Genomic DNA, 16430 nt, shown 5'->3' with positions numbered 1-16430 from the left:
TCGAATTCAGATTCAGATTTGAAATAGATTATCTAAGGACTCGTCTAAAACTATTTAGTTGAAAAGAAAATATTTTTTAATTTATATAAAAAATAAAAATCACCCCTTAAATAATTTTTTTATAAAAAATAAGATAAAATATGTCTTAATAGTTGTACCATGAAATTAAATTTAAAAAAAAATATAATATGTGAAGCAACAAAAATAAAATTCAATCTCTCTAACATAACATTTTTTTATGCCAAAGTTCATTGTTTGTTTAATGAAGAGAAAGAGACAAAAACAAAAAAGTAAACTAAAATGTCATTATCAGTGGGAGCTTTCTTAAGTCCTCTACGTTTATGGCCACCTTCGGCCGCTCTTTCTCCCCCACCACGGCCACCGCAATCATAAACCCAGATGTAAATTTAGCTCAAATCCAGCGACGCCATTATATAATTATATAAATATTCATACTTATATGCACTCCAACGTAAATGGGTCTTTTCCAACTGTATTCACGCGATGGTGTTCTTCTCCTCACAGACCTATTTGGGATTTGGTATTTGGTGACTCGGTTCGGGCGGTACAGCTTTCTCCAAAACAGGTTAATTAATAACTGTTTCATTTGATTTTTTTTATCTGATTTCTTTGGTTATATGGTTAGCTATCTCTGTGTGTGTGTGTGTGGGTGCTGACTTAATTTTGCGCGCCCATAATCAAGCAGGTTATGTTTCAGTTTGGTTGCTGCGATTTGTTCTCTAATTATGTGGAGAGATTTGGGTAAGGTTTGGAATTTGGACTGAATTGAAGACGTGGAGGTTAAGGGTTTAATATTATTTTGCTGGGGAAGAGTTTTAATGTGTATGTGGGCAAGAGGGATGAGTTTCAGCTGCTTTGGAGCATTCAACTCCTGTAAAGAGAAGACTGGGTCTCAAACAGAAGGTAAGGAGATGGAATGTGATTTTTTAAGTGCTGAATGTTTTTCCGTTATTATTATTGTTGTTGTTATTTGTGTTATAAGAGTAAGGTTGGATTTTGTTAAGCTATTTGTTGATTTTGTGGCTTTCCTCTCCCAAATCCCACGTTGTTTGGTTGTGGGTTTGGGAGGGTTTCCTTTTATTATAAAAGAAACCCTCCCCCTCTTTGTAAAACCATCCCAAAATTTATATTCTCCTCTCTCATTTGTATTTCTCTTTTTATAAATTAGTAAAGTATCTTTAGTGATATCCAAGGACGTAGGCTACATTGGTCGAATCTTGTTAAATTCTGGTGTTCTATTTGTTGCTATATTCAATAGTTTTTGTCAGGTATATTTGTAGTAGTGTTATTGATATATTGTGCTATTAAGTGCATGTATAAGAAAAATCTGTCTTAAAAGTCTGAGTTTTAAATGGGACTGATTATGACCCCTCCAGTATTTTCTGGTATTTTTCCTGGTACAATTTTTGATACAATTGTTCACGCACTATTCACCTATACAGGCACTGTTCATCTGTACGGTACTGTTCACGACGAAGTAGAATATAGGGGAAAATAGCCCGATTTTCCCAATAATTGGTATCAGAGCGCAAGGTTTCTTAATATGCTTTGTGATTGTAGTTGTGACTAATCTTCCACGTCAGAAAAGATCATTTTTATCAAGTTTTTCTTAGTATGCTCTGTGGTTGTAGTTGTGTCTGATCTTCAACATAAAAAAAGATTTTCTTGGATTGTTGATATTTCGCTTTGATAACTATTGAATATAGAAGATGGCAAAAATGGCAGATGAAAGGAGTTCAGAAACATCCACATAGAGAGCCTTTTCCTTGTCCACTTTGGTGAGAAATTTGGCAAATACAAGAATTGCAGTTGAGGTGTTTGACGATTCGGGTCATTTCGGCATGTGGCAATGCGAGGTTCTAGACGTTCTCTTTCAACAAGGTCTAGATATCACTATTGAGGAAAAGAAACCAATTGATATTGAAAAAAAAGAATGGAAGACTATCAATGAATTGACGTGTGGTACAATTCAATCATGCTTGTCCAAACAGCAAAAGCATACATTTTCGAAGGAAACTTCTGCAAATACATTATGGAAGGCATTGGAGGAATTTGTTTGAAGAAAAGCGGTCAGAATAAGCTCTACATAAAAAAGAGATTATTCCGCTTTACTTATGTTTCTGATATCACAATGAATGATTATATCACTACCTTTAATCAGTTGGTAGTTGATTTGATGAATTTGGATGAAACATTCAAATATGAGAATTTGGCTTTGATGTTGTTGGGATCCCTTCCTGAAGAGTTTGAATTTCTTAAAACTACTCTACTTCACGGGAAGGTTCAAGTGTCTCTTAATGAAGTTTGTACTTCTTTGTATAGCTATGAGTTGAGAAAAAAAGATAAGAAAGAAGCAACACATGGCTCAACAGAAGCATTGATTGTAAGAGGCCGTTCACAAAGCCAGAAGAAAGGAAGGAGAGGAGATCTAGTTCGAGATTCAGACTAAACAAAAATGAGTGTACTTTTTATCGGGAGAAAGGCCACTGGAAGAAGGATTGCCAAAAGTTAAAAACTAAAGGCAGACCTAACAAAGGGAAAACTGTCTCAAATGTAGCTGAGTTTGATAATGAAAACTTAGACCTTTCACTTGTTCTTACGTATTTGACAAGCTATTTTGGTGCTTGGCTTTTGGATTTGGGTTGCAACCACCATATGTGTCCCAATCGAGACTGTTTCTTTGACTTTCAAGAACTTGATGTAGGAGTTGTTTACAAAGCAAATGACACACCTTGTGAAATAACCTAAGTTGGCACAATCCATTTGAGGAATCATGATGGATCAACTGTACTGATAGATGTGAGATATGTGTCGAGTTTGACAAAAAATCTCATTTTTGTGGGAACTTTAGAATCTAAGGGACTTAAAGTAACTGCAGAAAATGGAGTTATGAAGGTGATATCTGGCGTACTTGTATTGATGAAGGGGATTCGAAAGAAAAATAACTTATATTATTATCAGGGTAATGCAATTATTTGGATAGCAACAGCAGTAGCTTCCAATGATAATATGGACATAGAAGCAACCAAACTATGGCATATGCGTTTGAGACATACAGGTGAAAAATCCTTGCAAATTTTAGCTAAGCAAGGATTGTTGGAAGGTGTTAAGACTTGTAAATTAGACTTTTGTGAGCACCGTGTCAAGGGGAAGCAGACGAGAGTGAAATTTAGCATTGCAATCCATGATACCAAGGGTATTCTGGATTCTATTCACTTAGATGTGTGGGGACCTTCCAAGATAGCATCTATGGGAGGCAAACACTACTATGTTACCTTTGTTGATGATTATTCCCAAAGAGTATGGGTGTATACTTTGAAGAAAAAGGATAAGTGTTGGGATGTTTCCTTAATTGAAAAAACATGGTAGAAACTCAGACTGGCAGAAGGATCAAACGACTCAGAGTAGATAATGGTCATGAGTATAGAAATGATTCATTTGACAAAGTTCGTCAAGATGAAGGTATTGTTTGACACTTCACAGTCAAAGATACATAGCAACAAAATGGGGTGGTAGAGCATATGAATCGAATGTTGTTGGAGAAAGTTCGATTTATGTTGTCTAATGTTGGGTTGGGCAGACAATTTTGGGCTGAGGTTGTGGCATATGCGAGTCACCTCATTATTCGATTGCCATCGATAGCTATTTGTGGAAAAACACCTTTTGAGGTGTGGTTTGGAAAACATGCTAATGATTACAATTCCTTACATGTGTTTGGTTCTATTGCATACTACCATGCAAAGAAATCAAAGTTGGATCCAAGAGCAAAGAAAGCATTGTTCATGGGAATCACTTATGGGGTAAAGGGATACTGGCTCTAGTGTCTAGAATCAAAGAAGATAATCTTTAGTAGGGATGTTACCTTTGATGAATTTGCCATGTTGAATAAGATAATAAATAAAGTCGTGCAGTAAATTGATGATGCTCCACAACAGGTGGAGAATACTCCAAAACAGATGGAGTTTGATAGAAGAATCATTGACTCAACAGTGAATGATGAATTAGATGGAGACACTCTTGCAGCAAAGGAGTCATTAGATGAAGAAGAGGTTCAGACTCACGAATCTTCATAGCAATAGGAATCAATTACAATAACAAGGCCACGATGGGAGATTCGAAAACCTGTGCATTTGTTGTTTTGGTGGCCATGCATCTCCAATTGTAAATGATGACATTCCTACCTCTTATAATGAAGTTGTCCAAAGTTCAGAAAATGAAAAGTGGAGGAAAGCCATGAATGCAAAAATGCAGTCCCTTCAGAAGAATGAGAAATGGAGGCTAGCTATCTTACCAAAGGGAAAGAAAGAAATTGGATGCAAAACGGGTATATGCAAAAAAGGAAGGATTTTCTAATAAGAATGATGTCCACTACAAGGCAAGGTTGGTGGCTAAAGGCTACGCTTAGACGGAGGGAATTGATTATAATGATGTTTTTTCTCTCGTTGTGAAACATTCCTCTATTAAAATTTTGTCAGCCTTGGTAGCGCAATTGGATTTGGAACTAGTTCAGATGGATGTGAAAATCGCGTTTCTACACAGTGATTTGGAAGAGGAAATCTATATGACTCAGCCGGAAGGATTCAGGGTTGTTGGTAAAGAAAATTAGGTTTGCAAACTAAACAAATCATTGTATGGATTGAAGCAATCTCCGAGACAGTGGTACAAGCGATTTGACAAGTTTATGTTGAAGCAGAGGTACATAAGAAGCAAATATGATCACTGTGTGTATTTGCGCAAGCTACAAGATGGATCTTTCATCTATCTTCTCTTGTATGTTGATGATATGCTGATAGTTTCAAAGAATAGTGAAGAAATTGAAAAATTGAAAGCTCAGCTGAATAAGGAGTTTGAAATAAAAGATTTGGATGAAGCCAAAAAGATTCTCAGCATGGAGATAATCAGAGATAGGAAAAGAGAAAGGCTTTGTTTGACTCAAAAAACATATCTGAAGAAAGTACTACAATGTCTTGGCATGAATGAAAAGTCAAAACCTGTGAGTACTCTATTAGCTCCTCATTTCAAGTTTAATGCAGGTATATGCATGATCCTGGAAAGAAACATTGATAAGCTGTGAAATGGATTCTGCAATATATTCTGAACACCGTAGATGTTGGTTTAGTGTTTGAGCAAGATGAGAAAGTGGGTAAATACATAGTTGGTTATTGTGGTTCCGACTATGCTGGTTATGTTTTCAATTTAGCAAATGCATTAGTCAGTTGGAAGTTTACCTTATAGTCTATAGTTGCTTTGTCTACAATAGACGCAGAGTACATGACAGTTACAGAGACTATGAAGGAAGCAATTTGGCTTTATGGGTTGCTTGATGAATTGGGAGTTGGTCAAAAGTATATCAATGTACATTGTGATAGTTAAAGTGCTATTTATTTAGTAAAGAATCAAGTTTACCATGCAAGGACAAAGCGTATCGATGTAAGATATCACTTTGTACGGGAAATTTTAGAAGAAGATGATATACAAATTCAGAAGATTCGAACCACCGAAAATCTTGCTGATATGATAACTAGGGTAGTGACAGCAGTCAAGTTCCAACATTGTTTGGACTTGATTAATATCCTTAGTATTTGAAGTTGGCGCTTCAAAGTGGATTTGAAGACACTATTGATGACAACTTTTTTGGGGAGAATTTTGTAAACTGAGGAATTTGGTTGGGATTTGGGAAATTCACCAAGGTGGAGATTTGTTAACTTTGTGACTCTCCTCTCCCAAATCCCACATCGGTTGGTTGTGGGTTTGGAAGTGTTTCCTTTTATTATAAAAGAAATCCTCCCCCTCTTTGTAAAACCATCACAAAATTTGTATTCTTTTCTCATTTGTATTTCTCTCTTTGGAAATTAGTAAAGTATCTTTGGTGGTGTCTGAGGACATAGGCTACATTGGTCGAACCTCGTTAAATTCTGGTGTTCTATTTGTTACTATATTCAATAGTTTTTGTTAGGTATATTTGTAGTGGTATTAGTGGTATATTGTGCTATTAAGTGCATATCTAAAAAAAATCTGTCTTAGGAGTCTGGGTTTTAAGTGGGACCGCTTGTGACCCCTCCAATATTTCTTAGGTTTTCCTAGTGCAATTTTTGGTACAATTGTTCACGTATTATTCACCTATATGGATACTAATCATTTGTATGGTACTATTCACGATGAAGTTGAATTTAGGGAAAATAGCTCCCAACACTATTCAACTTTTGTGACTGGAAAGGTTATAGATTTGAGTTGTGCAAATAACCTCTTTCCAAATACAATGGCGAAGTCGTGTATGGATATAACCTTGACCCACACAAAGTGGGGAGTCTCGTGCATTAGGATGCCTGTTAGTCAACTTCTGGCAGTTTCCCTTGATGACCTTTTTTGTGCCAAGCCAACCTCTTGGGTACCTGCTGCTTCTATGCTCTGTATCTAACAGTGTGGAATTGGTTGTATTATATGGAAAAGATGGAACCTAGAATGACTATTAGTGCAGAAAGTGCTTATTGACTTAAGTTCTTGAATATATAGCTTCTTTATAGAGCTTACAGTTTGACATTTCATCTATGCATATATTATTAAATGCCAGGAGGAAATTCTGGTGCGTAAAATCTGCCCAACTTTTCAATTTTAAAATATCATTAATATTTAATACACTTTTTATGACTTCTATTAAATAAAGTCTCAGTTTGCTAATTTAGTTCATAATACTTATATACATCATGATTAAAATTTTAGTTCTGGAACTGCCAGCATATGTATAATTCTTGTACAGCTATATATTTCTGAAAAATTATTACACGTTGTATTCAAGCTTGATGGGTGAGTTAGAATTCATGTAGTCAACTCCATTGAGGGGGTAGATAAGTTGTTGTATTGCATGTGCAAGCTATTCTAATATATGCATATACATGATATATATTCTAGCTTTCATGTCCTTGAGTTACACAATTGTCAAGATCAGCATGGTAAAGGATTCGGGTTCAAATTTGGTATAATGGAACTTTTACTTAGGCTGACCAAGGGTTTGCCAATCATTTTTTACTGTGTATATTAATTTCTTTAAAAATACAAGGAACATGGCCAAGGTTAGAATTCGTGTAGTTAATCCCATTTGATAAGATTAAGGCTTGTGATTGTAGTTGTATTTAATTTCTTTGAAAATTGAAGCTGCAGGTGGGGATAACTTAGGGATTGTTTACTTGTGGAAAATGATTTTCAGTTTTCTAGCTCCAATTTTCTATAAGATCTCTAGTTTTCATTTTCCATAGAAAATTTGAAAGATGCATTCAAATTTTAGAAATGCAGAAAACTAATTTTCAATATAGAAAATTAGAACATATGTCCAAAAAAGTAGAGATGGTTTAATTTCTTTTGTGTAACTTGTGTTAGAGAAGGAGAAGGAGATGATTTATGAGAAATTTTTAGAAAACCACATTTCCCAATTCTTCAAATTAATAAGGAAAACTTACAAAACTCATTTTAGGGTTTTCCAAGTTTAGTTTAATATTGGAAAATCACATTTCAAATCTCCATTTTCTATTTGGAAAATTTTGTATTTGAATAAGTATTATAATTTTCTATTTTCTATGGAGTAGTTTTCTGGAAAACTGGGGCTTAGATTTCAGGACTAAACTTGTCCTAGGTTTATTTTCTCCTGTTGTGTTGCTAAATAATTAGGACAGATTTTGTGTCTATTTCTTTTGACTATATTTTTTATTCCTTCCTTTTCTTCTTATGATAAAGTAGTAATTCCTCCTTAACATATTTGTTCACATTCTTCTGTATTTTTGTGGCTGTGAATGGTTAGAGATTGCTACCTACAATGTGAGGCTCTTTTCGTATAATTCATTGAGATCAGCAACAAAGGACTTCCATCCATCAAACAGGATAGGCAGAGGTGGTTTTGGAGTTGTCTATAGGGTAAGATCAATTAAATTACAATGTGGGAGGTAGCCATGTAGTTACTTTAGCATCTCTTTTGAGAGTAGTAAGAAGAAAATAGCAAATTGCCTATACCTTGGATATGTTTCCATACATGCTCTTGAACCCAGGCTTTCTTGCCCCCCTCTTATGAATTTTGGTGCTTACCCAGCTTTTGCATTATAACTGCAGGGAGTTTTAAGGGATGGTACTATTGTTGCCATCAAACGTCTGTCTACTGAATCAACACAAGGAACCAATGAACTTTTGACTGAGATCAATATGATTTCAAAGATCCATCACCTAAATCTGGTTGAATTGATTGGTTGTTGCATTGAGGGAAGCAATCGGATACTGGTGTATGAATATCTTGAGAATAACAGCCTGGCTCATGCTTTACTAGGTAATTCCCAGAATTTTGAATTTAGATGTGAGGTGACTATATTGATAAAAATACCTATTGAGTTTTAGGGTAAACTAATGTCTTAAGTTAATGATTTCAGGTCCAAAAGCTAAACATGTCTCTCTGGGTTGGCCTAAGAGGACTGCTATTTGTATGGGTACAGCTTCTGGTCTTGCATTTCTCCATGAGGAAGCTGAACCTCATATTGTCCATCGAGATATAAAAGCCAGCAATATACTTCTTGATGAAAACTTCCATCCTAAAATAGGAGACTTTGGCCTGGCAAAACTTTTTCCAGACAATGTCACTCACATTAGTACTCGAGTGGCAGGAACAATGTGAGCATAATTTTCTCTGGCATTTTATTCTGATATGCATAGACTAGCCAGCCACCTTAATTATTTTCCTGTTTGACTAAAATAAATGGGGCTCTCTTGGAATGATTGACTTAACACTCAAGACTTTAGCAGGTGAAGCTAGTAAGAATCTGCATCAATATGGAGACATCAACAATGTTGTAGAATAGAGTTTCATGGACACCCTGTTTTTTAAATCGATGAGAACTACCGAGTATGATTTAAACCATTAAAAGTTATATAGCAAATATATGGGCAGCTGAAGTATGGATAATGAATCATTTTAATAGTGACAAACAATTTAATCTAGTATTTAGATATAGGGTTTTATTTATTTTAGGTAGCTTGGTCAGAGGTATGTGTAATGATTATAGATTGCCATTTCTCTGACGGCTGCAGAACTTCCACCTAGGGTCCGTCCATTTACTTCAACCTAAAATATTTTACACTGGAAAATAATTTACATGCAAAAATGTACAAAAATTATTTTTATCTAATTTTTCAGTTTTTGGTTTGTATGAAACTATATTTTCCATTATATGGAATAAAGAAGATATTTAACAGTAGCTCTATGTATTTATACACGTTTATATGTATGTATGTGTATATATACATTTTACATGTATATGTAAATGTATATCTGTAAAGGTGTTTTGATGGCAGGACAAAGAATTATGATCTTTTGTATGAAAAAAAATGACCTACTGAAATTCATTTAGTAAGTCATTTTCCCTTTTTTGATGGAAAACATTTTTTGTTTTGAAAATATTTACATAGTTTTTGTCATCCAAGCCCAGAAAAACTTGTAAAATATTCTCTGTCAAAACAACTGGAGCCCTAATGACATGGAAAGTTGGAAGTTATCTTTTGGTTGCTTGCTTCATGGGAGGAGTGAATGCTGATTGCTGATGCATGCTTTGTGCTCAAGTGTTGCATTATTCAGTGCACGCTTCATATTAGCAAGTGCTGGCTTTTTTTTAAATTAACTCCTGATTGTGTAGCCTTTTCATTAATCGGAACCTGAAAACATTTGAATTTCATTTAGTTACATAATGGCCTAAAAAATTGCATTTTTCAGAAGATGTGCATTACTATGCATCTTTTATGTTACACAGGGGATACCTAGCCCCCGAGTATGCAATGTTCGGACAGCTTACAAAGAAGGCAGATGTGTATAGCTTCGGGGTACTTGTGCTTGAAATTATAAGCGGCAGAAGTAGTGGTACGACAGCATTTGGAGAGGATCTACTGGTTTTGGTGGAATGGGTAGGTTCTAAAATTGCTGTATAGATACACCCTCCAAATGCATATGTAGCTATTTTGATTTTCAAGCAAATATGCATAGTTGCAAATATGGGTCTCATCACTGCTTGATCTGGAAGGGCATTTATAAGATTAAATTTATCTGGACCAAAAATAAAAAACAATATGTCACATGTGTTCACACTGCCCATTTTGGGGAAATTGGTTGCCTTCTGTCATCTGGAATATTTTCCTTTTCTTCTTTTTGCCTTCAGAGTTTCCTTTCTTTTTACTACTTTTTGAGGAGTATAGTCTTCTACTTCCTTTCTTCGTAGTGTTTAGATGCTATTGGCACAGCATGGATTATCATGACATTATCATATATTTTGTTGTCTCATTCCAGTAAGTCATATATTCCATTCAGTCTCTGCCTCAGAAAGAAATGAATATTTGTGTATATATATATATATATATTGATTCATGTGGTAGTTTATTGATGCATATATTCACCAAAAAGGAGCATTGCTGCAGGTATGGAGGCTGAGAGAAGAAGGTAGGCTTCTAGAGATTGTTGATCCCGAACTGACTGAATATCCTGAGGATGAGGTGTTGCGATTTATCAAGGTTGCACTTTTTTGTACCCAAGAATCTTTTACTCAAAGGCCCAGCATGAAGCAAGTGGTGGAGATGCTCTCCAAAGATGTCACCCTCAACGAGAACTTACTGACAGCGCCAGGAGTGTACCGACCAGATACATCTCATCGTTTGGTCGATGGTAATTTGCAGGAAACATCGAACAAAGGCAAGCAATTGATAAATCCTTTCGGAACTTCAACTGCTTTCAGTAGCTATGACAGTATGACACTGATGCACCCTAGGTGATGCACGTACAGCTTGCCCTTCTAGCCGGATATTATTTTCTTCAACTATATATGGAAGCCTGACACTGTACAAGGTAGAATCGACCACTCTGTTGAAGCAGCGCTTCTTGTTCTAATCTTTTTTGGCATAGTAAATCTTTATATCTGCAACAACAGTGATTTTGATTTTGATCAAACTAATCAAGATGATAGAAGTGGGGGCATAGAAAAGTTATAGTTGTCCATATCTCAGTTGTATTTTGCAGTTCGTAGGAGTGATAATTGTGCTGTAGAATGCCGTCCCTAACAGCCTGCTTTATCTTTTCTTTCTTCGCTTAAATGCAGTTCCTGGTATTTGAGAACAAGTTTGAAATGGCCTGTTCATGTCATAAAGTTCTGTAATGCTTGTTCACATTTTAACATGCACCTCTTCAGGGCACTTTGTCTTTCTAACACCCCATTTTCTAGAACTGTCTGAGAAGAGGTGCTACGGGAAATAAAATAAACTAACTGATAAACTGAAATCTGATACCATAATGAATATCTCAATCAACTGAAATAAAACTCTAAGTCAACAAAAACTGAAAATCATAACTCTGTCTAAAGAAAAATTGCTCAACTGAAATATAAACTAATACTAAATTGACAAACATTATAAATTAACAAATTTTCAGACATCTTTTGTCTTGAGCGGCTTCACATACACACACTACTGGATACTATTGCTAGGCCCAACATTTGGCATTCCCCCGCTAGGACCTGGAATGGTAAAGAGTAAAAGGTGAGATACAAAGCTCAGCAAGTAATAAATTAGAAAGAATAACTGAAACTGAATTGAAGAATATCAATATTGAAAAAATACTTACTGAACTTGTACTGAGTATAATAGTATCTATTTGCATTCATAAATGTAATGCACATAAACTATAAGATAAATGCAAGTATGCAATTTTGTCTCATAGGCTCACATAATCTGATAAAACATACTTGATTAATCTGAATCCTGCATACATAAAAACTGTAAGCACATATTGTGGGCAATATGCCCCTAGCCCCCTAGTCGATATCAGACGAGCAAAACATAAATTGAAACTAAAACTAGTGGGATCCCCATAGACTACCATAGAAAGTCATACTCAATGCTCATACCAAAATGTATGCACATAATCTCACAAAAATAATGATGATCATATCATAATAAATGTTAATAATGTAATCTGATTTTCAATATATTGGAATACAAAGATTTACTCGTATTTTTCCTTGAAATACATAATTTACTAATATTTATTTAATTATTTATTTATTTTGAGAGTTGCAATACGAAGACTTCCCAGATGGGTCACTCATCATAGAATTACTTCCACCCGAGCACGCTTAACTTTGGAGTTTTGAAAATATTGGAACCAAGTATGAGAAAGATAGAATTTTGGTGTGAGTGTTGTACACTCTAAACCCATTTGGATATGGAACTCACTCATCTAGATACAAGACACAAGAACTTTGAATGAGTTGTGAGAGCCATCTGAATGAGCAAGGTCTCATCCGGATACAAGACACATACATATTTGGACACATCTAGATACAACACAAAGTATTTAGATATCACTCACAAAAAGTCTTAGACTCATCCGGATACAACATAAAGCATCCGGATATCACTCACAAAAAGTCTTAGACTTATCCAGATACGTCACAAAGCATCCGGATATCACTCACAAACAACTAGACACATCCAGATGCGACTCAAGGCATCCGGATACTATTCACAATCACTGCTGGACACATCCGGATATGAAAACGAAGCATCCAGATATCACTGGACCATCCGGATATGAACAAGAGCTATCCGGAGGTCACTTACATAAAACTTTTTTACCCATCCGAATAACCTCTAATCTATCCGGATGCTACTTATATGCTCTGAAAAATCTATCCGGATATGAGGGAACATATCCAGACATCTGCAACCTGATAACCCAGAAACGAACGAACACAGAGATTCCGTTTTTAAACAAATCTTAATAAAACTATACCATTCCGAATTAAAACTTGGGAAAACAAGTCCCAACTGATATGAAACAACTTTAGAGATGATTCAACAATGATATTTACTTGAATCGTTGTAAAGAAATCATGCATAAACTAATATAAACTCATTGTAAATATATATATATATATACACGTATCTGTATAATCTGAAACTCAAACGAGGAGTTCTTGAATAAATTGAGAATGAATCTGTAATGAAAAAAGTTACAGAGAAGATACTTGTCTGATAGAACTCTCTAATTGAATTCTTGAACGATCTTAAGGACTCTGCTATCTCTTGGCCCCTCTATTCTTCACATAACGTGAAGAAAATATGGCTAATGAGGCTATATATATATATATGCCTATAGGAAGCCCTAATACCCATCTCCTTCTCTTACTATAACTATGAGACTTTAACCAAAACCATCTCACATAAGGACTCCCACTTCTTTAATAACTTTAAATAATTAAATTTTAATAACAATTTGCTAAATAACTTTCATGTCCTACTATTTAATTTTTATAATAAATAACTAGAATTAAATGCTCTTTAAATGTTATTTTCTCAATTAAAAATATTTTAAATTGTCACATTAAAATTAAATTAATAAATTCCTTTAACTCAATAAATAATTAAAACATTCAATAATTTTTAAATAAAATTTAAACCCTTTAATAGATCGTTACCGTCTTATTCTTCTCCTTTGATGTCTGGATTCACAACATACCCCTTTTGTATTATGTAGAAATGCTTATATATAAGCTTGGAGGGCGAGGCTTGACAGCAATGGTAGATGTAGAATATGGTCCCAACAGAGGCAATTTTTTATTAGTTTAAGCTTTTTCAGGTCGAACTGGGGATGAAATACAGAATAGGTTCATTTTTTTATTAAAATTTTATCAATTTCAAAGTTATGTCGAATTTCAGAGTAAGACTCAAGATTAATTCAAGCTCAAGCTTAAATTTTGACTTATTTATATTATACAAGTTTTAAATGATTTTTTTTCAAAAATTTTAAACTTAAAGATTATTTTTAATCTCGATTTTAAATTTGTTTGTGTAATTTAAAATATACTTAAATTAACCCATACCTTATATATTTTACTTGGGCATTTTTGAAAAAAAAAGAAGAAGCATTAAATCTATATTACATATGCAATTTACCTTGTATATTATGGTAAGGGGCAGGGGGTGAATTTTTAAAAAGGAAAACATTAAATCTATGTTGCATACTTTAGAAATTGGGGGCAATTGTTGCCCTCAAAATTCAAATGGTTTGATTTTGCAATTGTTCTTATATAATTGGAAGGTCACTAGTTAAAATTGTGATAACAGTTTCCTTATAAAAATAATATAAAAAAGAAAAAAACAAGTGAAGGGCTCAGTAAAAGCTTTGCCTAGTGCTTAAAGAAAACAGTAGTTCTTTTTCAAGTCAAAGATGCCACTCAGTCAGTCAGGCAAGAACTTGCGTCATTCATTCTGAAGGAGGAGCAGCTGTAGTAGGATAGGAGAGGCTCAGGCAGGTGATGGACGTGGGGCCAACTTTAGCATGCATCTTTCATGGTCGCCATATGGGACTTGAGCTTCACCAATAATAATACATCATGGCGCATCCTTTGCGAGATCTATCAGTAGCAGGCTTTCCTTCCAGGCTCAGGCTCAGGCTCAGGCCGCTCCTCTTCTCTTCCAATTTTTGAATAGAGAATGTCTTCATATTGACATGATGGTAATCGGAATCATTCTAAATAAAATTTCTATATCATTATCCTTACAAGATAATGCGTTAGCGCATAATTCTGCGTGAATTAATTTCTAATCAAGATGGCCTCAAATTTCAAATCCAAATAAAAAATTCCATGCTTCCAGGCTGAGCTCAGATCCCCGTCATGCTAGCCCAAAACAACTAATTAACTAGAGTAATTATTTGAATGAAATTAATTATACTAGTAATTCCAAAATTCCAAGTTAATGATATATGCGCGCGCGTGTGTGGTGGGGGATAATTCTAGGTGCTAGCTTACGGACAAGCTTCCTCCCGTGGAATTAGGGACAGATTGATGTGTGAGCTACCCGCAAGACAATCTACAATTAAATTTAAATTTAGTGTAAAATAAATAAATTTTTAATAATAACTCAGCCCAACTAGATCTAGCCCATGATTCAGTCGACTTAATATTTTTGCAACCCACCCCCTTTGGCCTCTGTAAACCACCAAACCCTTCTCTCCTTGCCTTTCTGTAAACCCTTCTCCCTCCCTTGCTCTCGCTTGCTTCGTCCGTCGCCAGTCCCTCGCTCGCTACTTCTCTCGCTTTCGCTTACTGCGACAGTGCGGCTGTAACACCCCACTACCACGGGAATGTTATAACTTAAGAAATTTTGATTATTTTTTTTTTAACAACTCATCATGATATAATTTCAAAATTTCCTTACTACATGCCTATCATTAGCTTACTTACTCTGTATATATTAGGCTAGGTAATCATTAATAGCGAAAGCAAAAATCGAACCTCAACATACTTCAAACATTAATAATATTACATGATCGTTTCAACGAAATTAGTAACACAAGATTACTCGACAATAGTACTTAAGTCCTTCATCATAACATGAAACATGACATCAATTTTTTATATTTTTTTTCAACATAACTTGAAAACATAACATATCATGACTGATACATGATTGGGTCCTTATACAGGAACTAAATGTAAAAATTAATTTCATAATGCCTTGTGTCTTTACAATTCATCCGCTTCTATGTCTTTGTTGCAAACCTCATCTAGAACGTTTGAATGTTCCAGGAGCAAGGCCCACATTAGATGATGAATCATCTAAGTAATAGTACATCATAATGCATATGTATAAATGCAATGCACATAACATCATAACTCTCATGTTTGGGTCGACTGCACTTTAAGATTACCTGTCATTTTTACAATTTCCTTGCCAGACCGGGGTGTATGGGTGCACCCTTGGCAAAAGCAACAGTGCCGGTACCTAATCCCAAACCCATGCAACGTATGACCGTGAATCTCATCATGCTCATATGCATACTTTGTCATCAATACATGTAAATGCAATCCACATGACATGTTCACATCAAGTCATAACAACATGATGAAATATTTACATAAAATTAGGTTTTGGTGAAACCACTTACAAACCATTTTCATAAACTAAATCTAGTTGAATAGTATCACTTACCTTGTAAAAAGATAATTTTGCCCATAGAGTAATTTTGCTTCAAAATTCGCGTCGGACTTCCAATTGTACTCAATTATGAATCTTGACGTACCCTGACATCATAATTACTTAAGAAAATCAGATTTGTAATTTTTCTCTAATTTTTCTAATTTCTCCAATTTCTTCCTATTATTTCCTCAAGATTATAAAATAAATACATTCTCATAAAATTTTCTCAATTTCTCTTCACAATAATTCCTAAAACAATATTCCTAAACCCCAAAAATTTTCTCATAATTTTAAAATCCATGTTCTATTTATTTCTCATTTTCCCTTTGATTTTCAAGCATCTATTGCCTCAAAAATCCATAATAAATACTAATCATGCATTTCTCTTCCAATTTCACCATAAAAAATTCTAGAAT

At 34.7% G+C, this 16430-nt stretch overlaps 1 protein-coding gene across 3 annotated transcripts; it reads left to right on the top strand.

Moving 5' to 3' along the window:
* Positions 1 to 344: 344 nt before the first annotated feature.
* On the top strand, positions 345 to 11216 carry LOC127789306 (cold-responsive protein kinase 1). 3 transcript variants are annotated; one of them, XM_052318191.1, is made up of 7 exons: positions 345 to 586; positions 707 to 924; positions 7814 to 7926; positions 8119 to 8329; positions 8430 to 8667; positions 9801 to 9951; positions 10451 to 10608. In XM_052318191.1, exons 2-7 carry the CDS (start codon positions 840 to 842, stop codon positions 10469 to 10471), a joined length of 819 nt encoding a protein of 272 aa, XP_052174151.1. In that variant the 5' UTR covers positions 345 to 586; positions 707 to 839; the 3' UTR covers positions 10472 to 10608. The 3 variants fall into 3 exon arrangements, with proteins under 3 accessions (XP_052174151.1, XP_052174150.1, XP_052174149.1); XM_052318190.1 differs by having other exon boundaries at positions 346 to 586; positions 719 to 924; positions 10459 to 11216; XM_052318189.1 differs by having other exon boundaries at positions 347 to 586; positions 10459 to 11216.
* The last annotated feature ends 5214 nt before the right edge of the window (positions 11217 to 16430 follow it).

This window comes from Diospyros lotus, chromosome 13 (assembly GCF_014633365.1).
Source record: "Diospyros lotus cultivar Yz01 chromosome 13, ASM1463336v1, whole genome shotgun sequence".
Taxonomy (NCBI): Eukaryota; Viridiplantae; Streptophyta; class Magnoliopsida; order Ericales; family Ebenaceae; genus Diospyros; species Diospyros lotus.
The sequence above is the reverse complement of the archived record's forward strand: the minus strand, read 5'-3'. Positions and strand labels throughout refer to the sequence as shown.